The 20,371-nt window shown below is 49.0% G+C and overlaps 1 protein-coding gene across 1 annotated transcript; it reads right to left on the bottom strand.

Annotated features, from left to right (window-relative positions):
• Positions 1 to 171: 171 nt before the first annotated feature.
• Positions 172 to 19,266, bottom strand: lama1 (laminin, alpha 1). The gene is given in 63 exon segments (XM_051067401.1): positions 172 to 544; positions 630 to 843; positions 1,219 to 1,352; positions 1,445 to 1,598; positions 1,799 to 1,948; positions 2,127 to 2,316; positions 2,404 to 2,510; positions 2,637 to 2,820; positions 2,906 to 3,100; positions 3,178 to 3,329; positions 3,420 to 3,572; positions 3,690 to 3,804; positions 3,895 to 4,181; positions 4,262 to 4,412; positions 4,753 to 4,877; positions 4,961 to 5,114; positions 5,270 to 5,403; positions 5,486 to 5,629; positions 5,843 to 5,997; positions 6,071 to 6,253; positions 6,346 to 6,462; positions 6,540 to 6,642; positions 6,730 to 6,868; positions 6,948 to 7,111; positions 7,190 to 7,306; positions 7,390 to 7,627; positions 7,798 to 7,954; positions 8,053 to 8,164; positions 8,279 to 8,374; positions 8,453 to 8,595; positions 8,720 to 8,913; positions 9,012 to 9,101; positions 9,180 to 9,298; positions 9,432 to 9,572; positions 9,688 to 9,817; positions 9,968 to 10,380; positions 10,467 to 10,646; positions 10,853 to 10,996; positions 11,095 to 11,328; positions 11,422 to 11,558; positions 11,646 to 11,826; positions 11,978 to 12,084; positions 12,483 to 12,694; positions 12,771 to 12,857; positions 12,945 to 13,072; positions 13,184 to 13,294; positions 13,406 to 13,517; positions 13,621 to 13,835; positions 13,929 to 14,030; positions 14,115 to 14,273; positions 14,378 to 14,518; positions 14,649 to 14,765; positions 14,767 to 14,807; positions 14,885 to 14,978; positions 15,107 to 15,285; positions 15,375 to 15,492; positions 15,594 to 15,683; positions 15,783 to 15,962; positions 16,044 to 16,234; positions 16,316 to 16,367; positions 16,522 to 16,634; positions 16,781 to 16,951; positions 18,908 to 19,266. Coding segments are annotated over 63 exon segments (9,360 nt in total). The 5' UTR covers positions 18,963 to 19,266; the 3' UTR covers positions 172 to 389.
• Between the last annotated feature and the right edge of the window lie 1,105 nt (positions 19,267 to 20,371).

Here is a 20,371-nt window from a genome sequence, read left to right on the forward strand (position 1 = left end):
TCTGCAGTGGTTTAAAGGCAGTGACTGGACAAACAGCTCCACCTGCTGGTTATCAGCAGCAGAGGAAGGAAACCACTGCACTCAGGTTTTATTTGGACCACTCTGGAAACTCAGGTTTACACCCAACCACAATTTAAAATTTAACTGACTATCGTTCACGTATCTCTGAGGAAATCTTTTCTGATGTTTGGAGTGAATGAACCTGAGTTTGTTAGTTATCAGATAATCTTTAATGATTCATGTCGACAGAGTTAAATCACAGAGAATACAAAGTCACAGTGACATTGGAAATGTAAAAATAATCAGCTGCTAACAATTGTTTCTACAAACATTTCAATTATCAATCATCTGTCCTATTAGTGGCCCAATCAGAGCCAGGCTGGGCATTGCTAAGCAACAGGACACGAGTTAGGTGTGACACCTGACAGGAAGTGGGCGGAGCTCAGGTTGAGAGTGTGTCTCAGGTGAGACTTAATGAGCTGCAGGTTCCTCAGACAACCTCTGAACCTGGAGCTGATTGACAGGCAGTTCTGTTTAACTCCAGCTGTAACAGAGAGACAGACAGGTCAGAGAGACAGACAGGTCAGAGAGAGAGACAGGTCAGAGAGAGAGACAGGTAGATGTTTCACCTGGATATCCTCCGAGGTAGACAGGGTTGTTGGTCTCAGCAGAGGTGGATTGTGGGTAGGGGTTGGGGGTGCTGTAACTCCGCCCGTCTATGCTCAGACTCAGGGTGTGTTTGGTTTTTCTGGCCAGGAGGCGGTGCCACCGTCCATCACACAACACCTGACCAATCGAACGTACTGACACTCGCCCCGCCCCGTTATTCACGTTAAAAACCACCTGAGGAAAAAAACGTGAGCAGGACGAACACAGGTACGTTTATTTATTTACATGTTATATACAGAATAAACAGGTAACAGGTGAATCATTTAACACATTACAGGTACAGAACTATTGAAACAATCAGAAAGATTTACCTGGAGAACAGGTGTGTTCAAGTAAATGATGTTTATTCTCCAGGTGTTCAGCCTGTTACTACAGTTGTTACTCTGCATCACTGAAACTTTCTCACCTGACCAGCTCACCTATGATGTTTAAACAACGTCACTTTTCTACCTTTGTTTTTGTTGTTAAGGAGGCGGGGCTTAATAGTCAGCTGACTGAAACAATCTCACCTGTCTGCAGACAAGCACACACGCAGGTATGTCTGCTCACCTGTCCATTGATCATTTCCAGTCCGATGGCGTCAACCTTTGCACTGCTGATTCCCAGGAACACTCCCTCTGATAGGCTGGTTCGAAACTCCAGAGACACCGACACGTCCGAGCCGACTTTATACCCATCATGCACTGCACGCGCACACAGACACACACACACGGGTTAACGCTCTGATCAGATGTCATCAGATTAAACCAGGTGAGTTTCTCTGTGTCAGACTCACTGAGGATGGCGTAGCCGCTGCCGTGAAAATAACTTCCTGTTTGGTCTTTGGTGAAACAGGAAGTGACATCATGCTGTGAGGCGGGTTCAGTCAGATCCAACATGGCTCCATTCAGACTGAGAGAGTGAAGACAACCTGGAAAACTGCTGCTCACCTGAGAGACAGACAGGTAGAGCAGGTCAGATCCATGATACAGATACATCTCCTTGTACTCACTGTGACATTAAGCTCAGGTGTCAACCCCTGGTTCAACAGGTGTGGTCTGACCAACAGCATCAGGGCGTCAGGTGACGTGTTTGAAACAATGCTCATGTTTAAATCCTGTGTATTGGATAAATAACATAAATGTCGTACGTTGATCCTCCTGGTGGAGTGTGTGTCAGGTAATCCTCCCAGGTAAAGTCTGTTGTCCACATCCAGCTGGTTTCCTTTAACCGGCACAGAATCTGGACTCGAACCGTCAACTGAGATCGACACCAACCTCCGGCTGACCTCGGCGCTCACCTGAGACAGACAAACAGGTAACACTTAAACATAATCCTGAATCAACAGCAGAAACAAACATCAGCTGATTCTGCTGGTGACATCATCACCTGTAACATGATGTAAGCTGTCCACGATTCGGACGCCTTATATGGACATGTAGTGTTTTCTGTGTGTTACTGTGTAGATATGAACTCACAGCGTGCCAGGCTCCATCGTTAACGGCGACAGATGAGGTGACGGACGCGGGGCCTTTCCCCAGGTCAGCTGACATCACCAGTTTCCCTCCCGTCAGTGTGAGGACAATGAAGTCAGTGTGTTTGGAGTCAGAGAGGAGGAGGATGAGTCCGTCCAGAGCCCAACTTCGAACCGACAACCTCATCAAGACGCTGAGGACGAGGAGCGACGACACAGCCACAGGTTTACTCTCATGTTGACATCATTAAACCCCCTTCCCCGTTGTCATGGAAACTCACCTCTTCCTGACAGTGTTGGGGTTGATGATGAAGGTCATGTGACTGTGTTTGGACGAACCAAACTGAGCTGCTGATGGCAGGAAACTTGGCTCTGCCTCCGACACACACTTCATCACACACACGGATCAATAATCAATGATCAGTAATCAAAAATAAATAATCAGTGACTGCTTATCAATAAGTAGTAATTAGTGACCAGTAATTAATAACTAGTAAATAAATATATTGATTACCGTTAGCGCCCCAGGTGTCAGGGCGCTCAGGTGTGTGGGAGGGGCTACTGGTAGGTGAGCGGGGTCAGGAGTTGGTTCTACATCCTGGTCATCAGGAAGCACTGCCCCGCCAACCCTCGCCTCCAGTAGGCAGCTGTCAAGCTCCGCCCCCTCATACCTCACAGCTCCTGATAGGTCGACAAGTCTGTGCAGAGATGCCAGTTAAAATGGTTAACCAATCAGAGACTGAGCTGTGTGTGTGTGTGAGTGTGAGTGAGAGTGAGACTTACGCTCCGCCCACCACCAGGTGTTGGATGCAGCCTCTGAACCACCTGGATAAATCCTGTAATCTGATTGGTAGACGGGACTCCTCCCCTGAGGGCAGCCCACCAATGAAGAAGGAGGCTGGAGACAGACGAGAAACTCCGCCTGGCAACAGAGGGACGGACTTCCCGTGATCCTCGTCTACCTGCAGGGACAGAGACCTGAGAGACAGACAGGTAAATCAGGTGAGTCAGGTGGGACAGGTGCGACAGGTGCATGTTTCCATGGTAACACGTACTTCCTGTTGATGGTGATGATCACAGAGTGTCTCTTTCCGTCACTGAAGGATTCTCCGTCAGGTTTCATTACCGTCACCCTCCGTATGGCTCCACCCACCTCACCAAACTCCGCCTCCAATGCACCTGAGACCAGGTGTACTGACAGGAAGTGCTGCGCATACACACACACACACACACAACATTAACACTGGCCACAGCAGCACATCAACACCTGGTGTGAAGATGAGTCATGTGACCTCACCTGTCGCTGTGAGCGGCCGTCACTGAAGGCAGCCAGCAGGATTCCTGATTGGTTGTTGGAGGAGAAGGAGAAGAGAAGCTCTGCCTCCTGACCGAAGGACAGAGGAGTGATCTGAACGAACCCTCCGGACAGGACGGACACGCTGCGCACCGCCTGAAGTAATCAATCACAGTGATCAGTCAGAGTGATCAAAGTGATCAATCCTAACCTCAGTAACTAACCTGAGTAACTGTAACTAACAGTGGTAGAGTATTTGTACTGCAGTATTACCTTGAGTACGCAGCCCTTCCTGACTCCATATGCGTCTCTCAGCAGGTCAAAGTTGGACCGAGCAATCTCCACGTTCTTTATACAGCCAACGTACGACCTCGACACCACCTGTCGCCTAGCAACCACACACAGACACAGTTACTCCGTGACGGCGAGGATGACCTCCAGGTCACCTGAGGAGCGACAATGTGAGATAAAGACTCACCTGATGGGTCTGGAGGCAGGAAGTCCTCCGATGTAGATGGGGTCGAGGTCGGAGCGGTTCAGGTCAGAAGCCATGCCGGGAGACTCTGCCTCCAGCACCTCCTTCTCTGACGATTGGTCAGCAGCCATGATGGACAGGTAACCTTTGCGTTTGTTCCTTTGCAGCGTGATCTTGTACCACACTCCAGTGTTGTACTTCCTGTTGGAGGTCAGGATCAAAGCGCCTGAGCCGAGGTCAAAGGTCAGACGAATGTGCCCCTCCACCAGCTCCATGGACAGGAAGTCTCTCTGCAGGAGACAGGAAGGAGGTCATGCCTGTGTTTCCTTTCACAATAAGAGCATGAACAGACAGTGTGTGTGTGTCATACGGTGTTGTTGGAGGCGAGGTAGAGCAGTAATCCGCCCGGAGACAGAGTCTTAAACAGAAACACAATGGAGGTGGAGGTCGCACGCAGAGACTTTTGGACCAATGAGAATCCAGATCCATCAAAGTGGAAGGAGGTCTCTTCCGCCTGAGGACTGAGAGACAGACAAGTAGAGAGAGACAGATGGAGACAGGGACAGGTGGAGACAGGCAGGTGGAGACAGGACAGATGGAGACAGACAGACAGAGACAGGCAGGTGGAGGCAGGCAGGTGGAGACAGACAGGTGGAGACAGACAGAGACAGGCAGGTGGAGACAGATGGAGACAGACAGACAGAGACAGGCAGGTGGAGACAGTAGTAGTAGTTAGAACAGTTCAGAACTTTAGAATTTAACAGAGCTGAGCTACAGCACCACCTTGGAACACTCAGTGGATGTGGTCAGTTAACATCCTCACAGGTGTGGTGGTACACCTGTATACACCTGTGTGTGTACCTGCTGAAGCAGCCTCCACACTCGCCCTCTCTGCTGTCATAGTTCCACAGTCCGATGTTTCTCTCGTTGAGCGAAGCTTCTCCCAGACAGCCCTGAAAGGTGGATGACCTCAACGCCACAGGGCTCTGACATCATACACACACACACATGTACACAGTTATCACCTGTTCACCTGTACACGCACCTGTCCACCTGCTGTGTGTGTTACCTGAGTGTGAAGTCCCAGTCCTCCGATGTGGATCACCGTGTTTCTGTTGACGTCTAAAACTCGGGACGATCCCGGTGATGTTGCTGTTACCGCTGGCAACGGAGCCGACTCTGAGTCCAGCTGATGGACCGACAGAGAGACGTGGGCGCCAAACCTGATGACATCATCACATCATCAGATCATGACAGTGGCTCGTCTTCTTGTAACTCTGTGATCTGACTATTTAACCTGTTTTCTCCTCAGTCATTCGTCAGCTCTGCTCATGTGACCTGTGGTGATCATGTGACTGGTGCGTTGGCGTGTAATTACCGTGTAGCGTTGATCCTGGTCCACCTGTTGTTGGTGATGTCAAGTCCAGGAAACTCCAACCTGCTGCTGCCTGAACCCAGGTCCCACAGCAGAGATACCTTCCCATCATGCATCTCTACAGCCAGGTAATCCACCTGAGCACACAGACCACGTTTTCATTTACACTGTACACTGTATGTCTGTAGTGTGTGTCTGTGTGTCGTTGCGTGTTGTTACCGTGGTGTTGCTACCCAGGTAGAAGAGCAGGTTTTTAGGAGTGGATGTCTTCAGGATCAGACTCAGTGTGTTGAAGTTACTGGACTGGATCTGAGGTCTGTAGGACCGGACACAGTCTCTGTCCGCCTGCACCGCCACCTTTATCTGATGACATCATCAAAACATCATCATCATCATCAGGCATAAAGTATCTGTCTGAGGTCAAAGGTCAAACCCTCTGAGAAGGTGGAGTTTCAATCTGTAGTCCCACCTGACGGGTTCTTCAGATAGAGCGTATAGGTGTCGAGGACAGGTAACAGAGCAAGGTGTGTGTGTGTGTGTGTGTGTGTGTGTGTGTGTGTGTGTGTGTGTGTGTACCGATGCCGCCTGTCTTCGGGCCTGATCGATCAGCTCTCTGATGTCAGACAGGTTCCTGCTCAGTGTTTCTCCCAGCATGCTCAGCGGCTTTATCCGCTCCATCAGACGCTCTGTGCGATGCTCCACCTCCTCCAGCTTACGCTGCGCCTCATTGGCTGAGCACAGAGACAGGAAGTGTCAGAGTCTGTACTTCATTAAGCTGGTTGTGTTTGTGTGTTAGAAACAGACCTGCAGTCTGAGTGTGAGTCAGCAGCTCGTTCGTCTCTCTCACTGTGTTGTTGGTGTTTTCCACCACAGAAGAAGAATCCTGCAGCTGATCTCTGAGTCTCTGCAGCCGCTGCAGCGCTGCCTGTAGGCTGGAGCGCGCCGCTGCAGCCTGGAGCTGAGCCTGTGGCAGCGAGGCCGATGAGCCTGATGGAAAAAAAACAATACAACAATCAATACAACAGTCAATACATCAGCGTATCAAAACATCAGAGCTGAAGGAGATGAAAACATCTCACCGTTAGTGAGGCTCTGCAGCTCTATGATTGGCTGACGGAGGAGGAGGGTGGAGTTCCGGATGCTCTCTCTGACCACGCCCAGTCTGCTGGTTGCCATGGAGACATGCAGCTGCAGGTCTGGAGCAGAGACAGGTGTTAGTCATGTTTTATTTTCTGATCAGTTTAACTCTGAGGCTGAGTGAGGATCAGCTGACCTTCAGCTGTCTCCCTGATTCGGCGACTGTCGTCTAAAACTGCAGAGCTGGAGTTCAGTTTGGCTCCGCCCTCTTTTGACAGCGGCTGCTCTGATTGGACACTCTGAAACACAGATCAGATGTGTGTGTGTAAAAACATGGAACATGGAACACAGGTGTGACACAGGTGTGTTTCAGTCTGAACAAGTACCATGTTGAGAGCGAGGGAGGCGGAGACGTGGGCGATTGAGGCCGCTTGCTGGGCGGAGTCAACTTGCTCTGTGATGTCACTGTTGAGCTGACCCAATCGGCTGCCGTTCTGAGACGTATTACATACGGACGACAGAGAGCTGAGAGAAGAAGTAGAGTTTTATTTACTGTGATTTCAGTGGCAGAAACACACACAAGTGTGTTAACACACAGAATTACCTGTGCAGGGAGTGGGCATGGCTCTGCAGCAGGTGGGCGTGGCTCTCTGCACGGTAAACATTCTCCAGAGCATCCGTCATCTTCAGTCCGATAACCAAACCATCCACCTGTTTCCTCAGCAGGGGGCGCCACTGATCCAGCTGACTGTCCAACACCTCCACCTGCTGCACAGGTGAGTCATGATGAGTCTTGATCTATTATTGAATGATTGTTGGTTTATTGATGGTTAGTGTTTGTCTTACTGTGGTGGAGTTCGTTAACTCCTCCGTCAGGCTGACGGTGTCGTCCAGCAGCAGCTGACTCTCCTCCATCAGAGCGTCCACAGAGAGACGGACAGTGGACAGGTTCAGGTGGAGAGACTGGGGGGGAGGGGGGCCATCTATTATTTTAGACTCTAATTTATAGTTTGTGTCTCAGCATGTCGTCGTGTGTGTGTGTTTACCTGGTACTGATGCAGCAGAGTGTATGTGTTGTCCAGCAGTATGTGTGCTTGTGCGTTTTGTTGTGTGGCATTGTTCAGGTGTGTGTGTGCACTTCGCAGCGTTTCCATGCCGACAGTGGAAAAAGTGGAGACGAGGCGGAGCCTGTTATCAACCACCGCCCTGGTGGACAGGAAGTCCACCTGCAGCAGGTGGAGGTGAGACTCTGACACGGCTGCAGAGAGAGGTAGAGAGACCAGACAGACAGAAAAAAAATCTATAATAATAATAATAAATGTATAAATTTAATGAGATATAAAAAAAATTAAATGAATAAACAGAAAAGATATATATATATATATATATATATATATATATATATATATATATATATATATTTCTTATTAACATTAATATTTATTAACACTCACCTGAGCTCTTGATTGGCTGTCATGTTGGCGGCCGTCAGATTGACAGCTCTCATGGTTTCTAACATAAGCCCCACCCCTTCCAGCAGATGTGTCTGATTGGCTGAGTCAAGCTCCTCCTCTGTGGTGTGGTTCAGAAGCCCCGCCTCTCTCTGCAGCTCTGGACCAATCAGATGTCAGATATGTTTTACGTCATTAGATGTTAATGATTGGATGATGTGTTAGTGATGTCATCATCAGTCTCCTGGTGTTGTTTACCCTGAATGTTGTCTTGCAGGCTGCTGATGCTCCTCAGCAGCAGTGCACCCTGGGAGAGGCTGCTGTTGGTGGAAACGCCCACTTCCTCCAGGTGATCAGACAGACCTGCGATCTGACCAAACAGGAGGCCGGAAAAATATGACCTGTATTAGTCACGTTCCACAATCCCCTGCAGGTTGAACCTGTTCACAGACAACGCTGTGTCATAGAGTTAGAGGAAACTTACCTGCTGCAGTAAACCGCTGAGGTCAGAGGTCAGGTGATTTAACTCGTCTTCTACTCTAGACAGACGGAAAGCGATGGAGCTGTTCTTTGAAAACACCTGGACAAACACAGTCAGAGGTTAACATCAGGCTGCGTGCTGCGTTCAGGGACTCTGACTAATATCAGTCATTTGTACCTTTATGTCTCTGGTCTGGTTCTCCAGCACCACCAGCTGGCGGTATGGTGCCATGGCAACACCGGTCATGTTGACAGACAGGAAGTAGTTGTGTAGTTTATCGAGGTCGTCCAGGAGAACGCCGGTGCACTCGTCATCACAGGCTGGAGGAAAAAACAAGCGCTCATCACCTCTGATAACACGCTACACCTGAACACACCTGTGTGTGTGTGTGTGTGGTGTGTGTGTGTGTGTGTGTGTCTGTGTGTCTGTGTGTCTGTTACTCACACACACACTCTCCTCCCTGCAGGACGTGTCTCTCCACGCACTGGTCACATGACTGACCTTTGACCCCGGCCTTGCACTCACACTGTCCCGTCAGTGCGTCACACAGTGGGTGGAGGGAGCCCCACCCGCTACAGTTACACCGCGAACACCTCCTGCCAGGCAGCGAGGGGTTACCGTAGTAACCGACAGAACACCTGCAGGATGACACCATACAGTCAGTGTGATGTCACAGCGGCCGCAGTTCCTCTGACATCCACCAAACTCTGAACACAGGTGTGATGTAATGACTCACCTCTCACAGTATCTCCCCTCGTATCCCGCCTGACAGGCGGTGCAGCGAAAATCACCAAGCGCTCCCTCTGACACACAGGTGGGACTGAAACTACACAAACACAGGTGAGGTTAGGAAAATAAAACCGCTTGCTCAATTAAATAATGAACGATCAGTGTGCATTGTTACCTGTTGTCCCGTAGGGGGCAGGCACATAGTGAACAGTCACTAATGGAGCCACTGACATTCCCATAATACCCTGGGGCACACGACTCACAGCTCCGCCCACTGGTGTGATGCTGACAGTCCTGAAAAAAAAGACACTGCTCTGTTTACCTCCATGATTCATCTGTTATGTATGTGTGTGTGTTAGCATGTTACCTGACCGACCATTTAATATGTGTTTATGTCAGCATGTGTTAGCGTGTGTTAGCGTGTTACCTGACACTCTCCAGTCTCTGTGTTGCAGGTCTCACTGTGGTTGTTGCAGCGACATCGCACACACGGACGAACGAACATCGACTTCAGACTCTGAGACGACAACTCAGACTGAGGCTGACGGAAATAACCTGGAGCACACTCCTGAGGACAGACAGGTAGGGACAGACAGGTGAGGACAGACAGGTGAGACAGAAAACTCAGGTGCCAGTGAAAGCAGTTCCTGTTTTCGTTGCTGTGGTTGCCGCGGTGACATTACCTGACAGGACAGCCCGGTGTATCCAGGTGGACAGATACAGGACTCAATCAGTCTGGCCACGCCCCTGCTGACCTCTGACCCCTGCTCTAACTCCACCTCCACTGCTGTCTCCATGGTGATGTTAGAGATCCTTCAGAAAACAACACATACAGGAAACGACATCAACAGAGCTGCTGATGTCACTGTTGCTATGACAATTGAAAAATATAGAGGAGAGTGGAATGGATGTGTGTAGTACAGTGTGTACAGAGTGTACAGAGTGTAGTACAGAGTGTAGTACCTGCTCTGCTGCAGTCTGGTCCCGTATGAAGCCTTGATGATGACGTACTGGATGTCACTGAGGACGGACAGGAAGTCAGCGTGACTCACCGCCTTCTCCGACACAGAGTTAAAATACTTCCATTTGTGCTGTAACACACACACACACACACACTTTATAATACACTGCTTCCAGTTTAAACAAGACTTCCTGTTTCTCTGGTTTCCCATGATTCTTTGCAGCTGTACCTCTGTCATCCTGATGTCATGCTGGGTCCTGACGCCGTTGCTGGGGGCGACCATGTCCGTATATATGACGAGCTTCTTCAGAGTCCCGCCCCTCATCAGCACCTGAGGCTCCTGATTGGACAGTCCTGAACCGTCCTCAGCGTAGAAGGTGATGATGTAAGACAGCAGGCCGCCGTACGACAGCAGCTACACAGGACACACAACAGACACACAACATGTAGTACACACTATACACAGTAATCACTCCCTGTAAATCAGTCAGGTGACTGTACCTGTTTGCCTTCAAACTGGGGGGGCAGTCTCCAGTAGAGGGGGCCGGTTAGTCTGCTGGTGTTGAGCTGCCGGGTGTCGAGCAGTGTGTCGCCGCCCTGCTGGTAAACTCCAGATACTACACCCTGCAGGTTAGACTGACTGACCACTGACAGGAGAGGGGGGGGGTGAGCCAGGGCGATCTGTGGAGGGGGAGTGGGTGGGGGGTGGTGATGAGGAGGAGGGTGTTCATGTAGTATTTGATAATTACACTGTATATGTAGCATACTGTGTATATTTACACTGTAATCCTTCTTGCTACTCACTGTTTATTTTACATTATATGTATGTAATATATATGTAGTATTTCTGTAGTATATGTAGTATTTTTTGTAGTATTTGTACTCACAGGGACCCTGGACAGTCCTCCCTGCTCTTCACAGTCTCGGCTCAGTCCTGAACAGAAACACTGAGAGCAGCCGTCTGGATTCTCAGCTGACAAACCGAACCAACCAGAGACACACTCCTCACAACGCCGACCTGACACACCTGCCTGAATACACACACACACACAGAGGAGGACAGGTGAGGTCCAGGTGTCCTGGTCAGGTGTAGTTTCTTGCAGAGGTCAGTACAGACACAGTAACTCACCTTGCACACACACACTCCACCGTGTCGACAGTTGCACACTCCCAGCGTTGTGTTGCAGAACTTCCCTTCTGTTCCCGCCATGTCGCAGCCGCACGCTGAGCATGCTGGGTAACCATGGTAACCAGGTGTACATTGGTCACATGACCTGCCAGAGAAGCCCTCCCTGCACCGACATTGGCCGTTGGTGAGGTCACACTGAGGGGCGGAGCTTCCTGCTGCGCTGCAGCTGCATGGCTGAGGACAGAGCAGGAAGTTACACACCTGTCACACCTGTCGCAGGTGTCATCCTCTTTGCGTGTGTGTGTCTGTGTGTATTTCTGTGTGTACCTTGCAGCCCATGGTTGGGTCGTGACCCCAGTAACCTGTCTCACACCTGTCGCAGGTGTCCCCCTCTGTGTGGGTGGGGCAGATGCACTCTCCAGTCTCTGGGTTGCAGTTCCCACCCGTGTGATCACAAGTGCATGCTGGGAGAAGAACAGATCACAGCCAATCAGAGACCAGAGAGTCGACGAATCGGCAGTTAGCCCGACGTTACCTTTGCTGTTGTTTACCTGTGCAGCCGTTGCCATGGAAACCATAGTAACCACGACTACAGTGGTCACATTTGTTTCCGCCCACGCCCTCCACACACTGACACCGTCCATCCTCGTCACATGACTCAGACACAGATCCTGATTGGCTGCAGCCACATGCTCGGCAGCCCTGCCCACTCCGCAGCCCAAAGAACCCCACCTGAAAAAAACACAAGTCACCTGAACACCTGACACCAACACCTGCAGAGGAAGACCATGAGGTGAGATGAAAGCTCCAGAATGAACCTTTGAACCTTGTTTTTATTTGACTTTGTGTTACTGTGTGTGTGTGTTTCAGGTGTGTGTCTCACCTGGCAGTGGTCACAGGTGCGTCCAGTCACGTTTTCTCTGCATGAACACTGACCTGTTGTGACATCACACACACTGGAGAGGGCGCCACTGACATCACAGCCACACTCTGAGAGAGAGAGAGAGAGAGAGAGAGAGAGAGATCCGTCCACCGTCAGTCACACCTGAAGCCCTGCCCCTCAGCACAGGTAACCTCTTAAATTTTTAAAGCGTTAAAATGTGTCTGAGGCTTTAAACAACTACATCTCCCTACAACAACTACACAGTCTGTGTGTGTGTGTGTGTGTGTGTGTGTGTGTGTGTGTGTGTGTGTTTAGCAGCAGGAATGTTGATCTTTTTAAATCCAGATTAGATTTGACCTCTGATTTCTGCTGCTGTCACATGACTCTGTGTCCTGAACCAGTTGAACTTCCTGTTCAGACCGACCAATCAGCTCTTATCCCTGCTCTGAGTTTGATGGGAACTTCATCATATGTGTGTGTGCGTGTGTGTGTGTGTGTGTCTCACCCCGACAGTCTTTGGCGTGCACGGCGTCTCCATAGTAACCGGCCTGACAGACCTCACAGTGTCTCCCGGCCGTGTTGCCGATGCAACGCAGACATTCCCCGGTGGCGGTGTCGCAGTGTCCCGCCTCGCTGATGTCCACATTACTGTTACACTCACAGCGGACACAGGCCCCGCCCACTACCTGTGGGTTACCATAGTAACCACTGGCACACCTGCAGACACAGGCACACAGGTGTTACAGCGAGTTGACCTGTCTACAGGTAGGTACACCTGCCTCTCAGTCCTCACCTCTCACAGTTATTCCCTGTGTATCCTTCCTGACACTGGTCACATGACACCTGACCAGGTGACTCCAGCACACAGGTGGGGCTGAAACTGAAACATACACACAATCACAGTGTTGATACACACTCACTGTCAGCGGGTCTGTGTGTCAATAAAGTTTCTCAGTTTGAATGTCACCTGTTGGACGGCTCCGTCAGAGGACATGGACACAGCCGGCAGTCGTCTGCTGTTCCCTCTGTCGGGTCGCCATAGAAACCAGGTAAACACTGATCACAGTGAGGACCGGTGGTGTTATGGGAACAACCCTGAGAGAGAGACAGGTGTTTAGTCAGCTGACTGTGGTACTGTTACCATGGTAACGTCCTTTTGGTCTATTTTTATTATTTGCTTACTGTTTGTTTTTTGTTGAAACTCACCAAACAAGCTCCGTTGACGTCACACTCAGTGGCGTGATCGTTACACTCACACTGCATACAGTTCCCGCCAAATAAGACTCCGCCCACTCTGTAGAAACCTGGGAGACACGCCTACACACACACACACACACACCACACACACACACACACACACACAGTGAAGTCACATGACTGTGGTTGTTATTGTCTCACAGTGATGATGTAATAAGGCAATCAGCTGACCTCACAGGAAGTGCCACTGTAACCCCATGGACATTCACACGTCTCCACGGCAACCGCTTGAACCCCAGAGACTGATCCAGAGTCAGCGATGTCCAGAGACACAGAGCTGAGACTGAGGGACAGACAGAGACATCAGAACAGGAACACGTGACCCAGGACCAGCACCAGGACCTGAACCCACAGACCACCAGTAGACTGGATGGAAGACTTCTCACCGTATCGGCCCGTCTGCGGAGGCGTTCAGGTGAACTCTGACCCTCAGTGATGTCACGTCGGTGAGGACCGTCAGCAGGTCGTCACGGGTCACATGACCACCCGTCCGATCATCCATGAATCGCTGTGGGACCATCGCCACGGCAACTGAGCGCTCGGCCAACGGAGACAAGAAGAGGAGGAGGGGAGGAGAGAGACGGAAAGCCTGGCCGTTACCCTGGAGACGAGACCAAAAGGTCATCAGTTCAGTCTGGGAGTTGTAGTTCTTTAAGACTCCATGATTGTAGTTTTTCATCTCAAGTTTTCTCACCTCGATGATGATGTCAGAGTGGGCGGGGAGAGAGTGGTCCTCATTGTCCAATGGGACGTCATAAACCACAGAGTAGTTCAGGTAACCTCCGAAAGACACCAGCTGCAGACAGACAGGAAGTCAGACAGACAGACAGGAAGTCGCTGCTGTTCACTGATTAGTGACATTATGGAAATGGTAACCGACCTTGTTGCCAAGGAAACTGGCAGGTGCCACCCACGACAGCACCTGTTGGTGGGTGTGGCCAGATGAGGTGTTGCCGGGGATCGGGAGGTCGTTGCCATGGACGACAGAAGGTGTGTGGAGGGACTGAGAGGGGCGGAGCCAAGCGTCTGTATGATACACCTGAACAAAAGACAAGATATACTGATGTTTTACCTGAGAACGGGTGTGTATGATACCTGTCCATGTGTGTGGGTGTGTGTTGTCTGTGTGCAGGTGGGTGTTACCTGAGCTGTGGACCAGGTGGAGCTCTCACAGACGTCAGACACACCAAAGCAAAAACAGTCAGTGCAGCCAAGCTGATTTTTCTCTTGCAGGTTGTAGAACCCTGGTTTACACAGGTCACAGTGAGCTCCCATCACGTTCTCCTGAGGGAGGGAGCACAGGTGAGAGAACAAATGAGACATCAGGGAACAGGTGAGAACAGACTTAGGTTTGCTTAGTTAATAAGTGAAATTACAAGTAGCCCCGCCCCCCCACGATGATGTCAGTGTTTACCTTGCAGGTGCAGGGGCTGCAGGGGTCGGTGTTGACGCTGCCCGACAGGTTACACTCACAACGAACGCACAGAGGAAAATCTCTGTATCCAAACGCACAACGATTGCACTGTTGACCTGCTGAACCCCTCCTCACACACACACTGACCTGCAGACACACCTGAACACACACACACACTCATCAGTCAGAGTCAACAACAACAACAAAAACAAACAGTAACAACAACAGTAACAGACCTGGCTGTGAGTCATCTCTGACGCAGACTGAAGACTTTGATCCTCTCAGGTCACAGTTACACTCAACACACGGAGAATCTGAGTACGGAGAAACCTGCACACACACAGTGTTACTGTAGTATTACTGTAGTATTATCTGTACTATTACTGTAGTATTACTGTAGTATTACTGTAGTGTTACTGTACTGTTACTCTAGTATTATCTGTAGTATTACTGCGTACCTCAGCAGGTCTGTAGTATCCGTCTCTGCAGGTCTCACAGTTGATGCCGGCCGTGTTCTGCTGACAGTCGATACAGACTCCGCCTCCCTGACGAACGCCGCGAGAGTTTAAACTCAAAGAGAGTTTGGAGACGGTCTGATTGAAGAAACAGTCAACGGCTTTGTTGTGACAGTTACACTCTGAGAGAGAGCGAGAGAGACAGGTGAGAGGCAGACAGGTGAGAGGCAGACCGTGTATTTAAAGGTGTTTGTATTTTTCTTTCTCTTACTCTCACAGGTGTTTCCCTCGGAGACCGTTCCTGGTTGCCATGGCTGCTGGTGGTATCCGGGGCAACATTCGTTACAGTTCTCTCCACAGGTATTGTGTTCACACACACACTGCAGCTTCTGCACACACACACACACACACACACACACAGGTTGAACATTTCCTCACCTGCAGGACATTGTACAGGTGTGTGCAAGTGTGTACAGGTGTGTGTTGTTACCTTGGTAACGGGGTCCAGCGGGCAGCTTTGAGCGTGTCCGTAACAGATACACATCCCACCCACAGAGATGTCTTTGATGGAGTAATAATACTGAGAGAATAAACAGGAAGTAAAGAGGAAGTAATGTGTAGCAGTTTTCATTCATGAATATGAAACATGTAGATCATGGGATCAAACAGCCTGTCTCACCCTCCGGGTGACGATGGGGTCGATGTCTCGAGGGTCTCGGACACTCAGCGTCATCAGGTCGGCGTTCAGAGTTCTGATTCGCTGGAGCCTCAGTCTGATGTAACGAGCTGACGTGAAGTTCAGGAGGTCAGAGGTCAAATCGTCAGCACTGGGTCGGCCGTTGATCAGAGAGGTGTGGATCTGAGAGACAGACAGGTCAGAGAGACATGCAAACAGACAGACAGATGTACAGACAGGTGACAGACAGACAGCCTGTCTCACCTCTCCGTGCTCCAGTGGGTTCAGTCTTGAGTAGTACGACGTGCAGATGACCTCTGTGTCGCTCTTGTAGGTCGGAGGTCCGAGTCTCGGGGTGATGTTGTAACGAGTCAAACACTCCGAGTCACTGATGGCATAAAACTGCCAGGGGTCAAAGGTCACACCATCCAGAGAGCGCTCCAGGATCCAGTTACCTGAGAGACAGATGGGTCAGTCAGACAGGCAGGTAGACAGACAGACAGGTAGACAGACAGACAGGTACAGGCTGCTCTCACCTGGGCGAGGAGAGTTTGCTGACTTGATGATGATGTAGGCGACCTGAAAAATCTGAACAGAGAAACACGTTTAGATTCAGGTCTAGAGCTCAGGTTACACCTGTAACTAAACCTGCCCATCTGTCGCTGTTTCTCCCCTGGACTCTGACCCTAACCCAACAGCCTGAACAGGTGTGTTACCCGAACACCTGGAGATGACCTGTTACCTGTTTGAGGTCCAGTGTGATGGTGATCCAGTGAAACTGTCGTCCGTTCTTGATGCTTGGACTCTGCCACCACTGATTGGTTCCATCAATGGCGTTTGTGATCGGATGGCGTTCTGAGGTACAAACATACACAGAGTGATCAATGATCAGGTGCTTTATTTAAAGACTAATGTGTTAACAACAGACAGATGCTTTCAACTGTGATTCTGGTTCTCGTTCAGATTAAAGTGGACTGTGTGGTTCTGGTTCTGGTGCAGACCTTTGGACAGGACAGAGTTGGCGTCACATTTGGGACAGTGAGGGTTCTTGATTCTTCGTCCTGGGACGTGTTCAACGAGTTTACAGTAAACCTCAGGTTCTGGATCTCCACAGGTGGCGTTACTGCTGATCACTGCGTTACTGGCCAGATTCAAGATGGCCGGAAACAGACCTGAAACACAACCACAGAGTTAGCTTCCTGTTAGCTTCCTGAAACACATGAAAGAGTGAATGAGTGAGGGAATGAAGGAGTTAATGAGTGAAGTGTGTCCTCTTTGTTGTCTGGACTCAGGCAGTCAGACTGTGACTCAGGTAGTTCAGGTGTTTCTGCAGGTAAACTTTCAGGTGAGTCACTGTCTTACACTTCACTTCCTCAGGCTGTGATCATGTGACCAGCAGATTTTATAACTGAGCCACAAAAACAGAAACATTTTTCATCTTTGAACCAAACCTGGTTCAGATGTTTGTTACTGACTGAGTTGTTTCCTGAAAGACTTTTATTTTGAAGTTTGGTCAGATTAAAGTGGAGACAGTCGGTGTTGACTCAGCTGCTCCTGCTGTGACTCTCACTCTGTTTGTTTGTTAAAGTGATGTTTCACTGACTGACCTCAGATCTGTTTCATTTAAAGAAACTAGAAAACCACAGTGAAGAACAGACACAGAGAAACTGATCAAATCACTGAATATAAACCAGTTTAATCACTAAAATCAGTTCTTCTCACACACGTGTTAATTACTGTTGTGTGTGATCAGCTGTGGAGGTGAGATAACATCAGCTGGGTGGCCTCACACACACACACACACACACACACACACTGATTTACAACTCTAAATCATGTCTTCACTTTAGTATCTACTCATGTGTGTTATGGGTACTTCTGTTCCTTGTGGGGACCTGTTTTTTGTCGCCATAAACTGATTGTGTAAACAGCTGTAGGTCCCCACAACATGAGGAACACCCAGACCACACACACAGTGTTGTTGTGGAAATACACGCAGATCCAGATGTGTGTGTCAGAGTCTAAGTTGGGCCATGGTTCTGGATCAGGTTCAGGTCTAACCTGGATCTCTAACTCAGCTCTGATCCCTCTGCTGCATCTCACAGGGATATCAGTGAACCAATCAGATCGTCTGGCTGCGACTTTACATCACCTCCCCTCAGCGTCTGATCGGCCATGTTGGCTCTGAACAGGCTGAATAAAACAGACTGCTGTAATAACATGGTGGTTCACACTGACCTCTGACCCCTCCCCCGACACACACACACACACACACACACACACACATAGGGGGGAGGTGGGGGTTTAGGGCGGGGGAGAGGAAGAGGGAGGAGTGTGATTGTTAACACTAATCACACACACAGACAATTTCCCAGCAGGACACACACTCTGTCTGACGATCCTCATCAATATGTTCATTGCGCACACACACACACACACACACACACACACACAGAGAGGGATCATCTGTGATTCATTGATTAGTCATTGATTAATTTACAGTTATCTCCAGATAAATTTCTGAGCCTCAGCCACCGTTAAAGAAGACTGTAGTTTTACTGCAGTGTAAGTACACAGGATTAGAGAGAGAAGTCACAGTGTCTGTGAGTGAATGTAAACTGGATGAATTCAGACTAAACAGAGATAAAGTAGAGTCAAGGATCCTCACTCTGTCAGATTCAGATGATTGAACCTTGTAAAATGATTAAAGAGCCTGTCAGACTGAACTGAGGGGAAATTAACACACAATCAGTATTTATCTTTATATTGATCAGTCTGATTGGAAATTTGATCTCTTCACTCACAGCTAACAGGGCTAACAGCTAACAGGGCTAACAGCTCACAGGTCTGCAGACTGTTGCAGACTGATGCATCTCTGTGTCAGTAATTCAGTTAAATACAGATCAGTCAGTTAATTTAGATGATTAAATGTGAAGTTTGTTCAGATCAGGCGATTTATTGATCAGTTCACAGTGAAACTGATCAAACTGATTCACTGATCAATCTATGATGGAAAATCAAAGTTTCAGACTCTTTGATCCAAGGTTTTACACAAAGATCTGAAAAACTGAAGACATGGACCTCCATCTGAAAACAGTAGAAACAGTAAAGTGAACAGAGTCTCTCACCTCTTTGCTGAGCTGCAGTTTGCTCCATCAGCAGCAACAACAGCAGCAACTTCATCTCTGCACACAACAGCACTCCAACTGTCTCTAACTTGATTTTAACTGGGTTTAAACTTTGTCTGAGTCCAGGTCCTGGTCCTGGTCTGTGTCTGAATTCTGGTCCTGGTTTGTGTCTGTGTCTGAGTCCAGGTCCTTGTGCAGTTGAACCAGTATGAACTGGCAGAATAAATCTGGTTCAGAGGAATGTGTTGCTGCAGAGTCTTTGCAGGAACGCCACAATGACTCTACCTCTCTCTCTCTCTCTCTCTCTCTCTTTTCATTCATTCAGCTCAATAAGAGGAGGGGGAGGGGGAGGGGTGGACTGAACCATCTGACCTGGTGATGGGGGGTGAGTCCTTCTCTGTTATTCTGTTGAAGATAGAAACATGAAGTTATCCTTTATCTCAGGTTGCTGTTGTTTACATTTCCTCTGCCTGTTGTTGTTGTTGTTGATGTTTACTCTCTTCAGCTCTGTTGCAGTTTGGTTTAGTTGTATTTGTTTCAGTTGATTTGAATGAACCCACAGATAATTGATCAGTTAATATTTAATCAGCTGTAGAAACATCATGTTGTTCTGCTCCTGATCAATCATCACTAATCAATAAGATTATTGTTGATGGAGTAAGACTTTCAGCTGATGGGAGGCGGTGAAAGGGTTAAATCATGTAAAAACAGTGGTCTGCTCCTTTAACTGTCTCCACTCATTCAGCTCAAACTATATTGTCTCAGTCCTGGGGGTGGGGGGTGGGGTCTACAGAATGTCACTCCTCACAGAGTTCCCTTTTCCTCTCAGTCTGAACAGTTATTAATTAATAAGCTGATCGATTGAGCTGTCCTCAGGTCAGCTGACTCTCAGATTTTATTGATCATTGATAAGTGATCAGGGTTCAGCTTGACAGTGTTGTTAAACAGGTGAGACAGCTGAGGCCAGGGTCAGTGACACAGGTGAGTCTGACACAGGTAACAGAACACAGAGCTACTGAGACGAGCTGTTCACATCAAAAAGATCAAATATGAGATTTTAGAAATATAAATTGAAATTAGTGATGCCTGTTTGAAGAGTGCTCTGGTTGGTGGAGAGAGTCTTTAACAAAGAGGAGGTCTCACTCTGACATTTTTTCAGAGACTGGGACTCTGAACTGTCATTGTATAAACACTGTGAGTCATTGAACCTGACTGTTGTATTGTGTTGATGGATCAGGGTTTAGAGATCACTGGTGTTACACCTGCACTACACTACCTGTGTAGTTCTTCTTGTCAGACTGAGAGGTACCTCAGTGTTACCTGCAGTTTGTACACAGGTGAGAGCAGGAACATAGGTGATCCACCGTCTTCATGAAGGTTTGATTCCAGTGGACGATGTTTTCTCTCTCTGCTGTGACTTATACTGAAGGCATGGAGCATTCACCAGGTGATCTGTGGGCAGGT

Source organism: Lates calcarifer, unplaced genomic scaffold (genome assembly GCF_001640805.2).
Source record: "Lates calcarifer isolate ASB-BC8 unplaced genomic scaffold, TLL_Latcal_v3 _unitig_1690_quiver_535, whole genome shotgun sequence".
NCBI classification, from domain to species: Eukaryota; Metazoa; Chordata; class Actinopteri; family Centropomidae; genus Lates; species Lates calcarifer.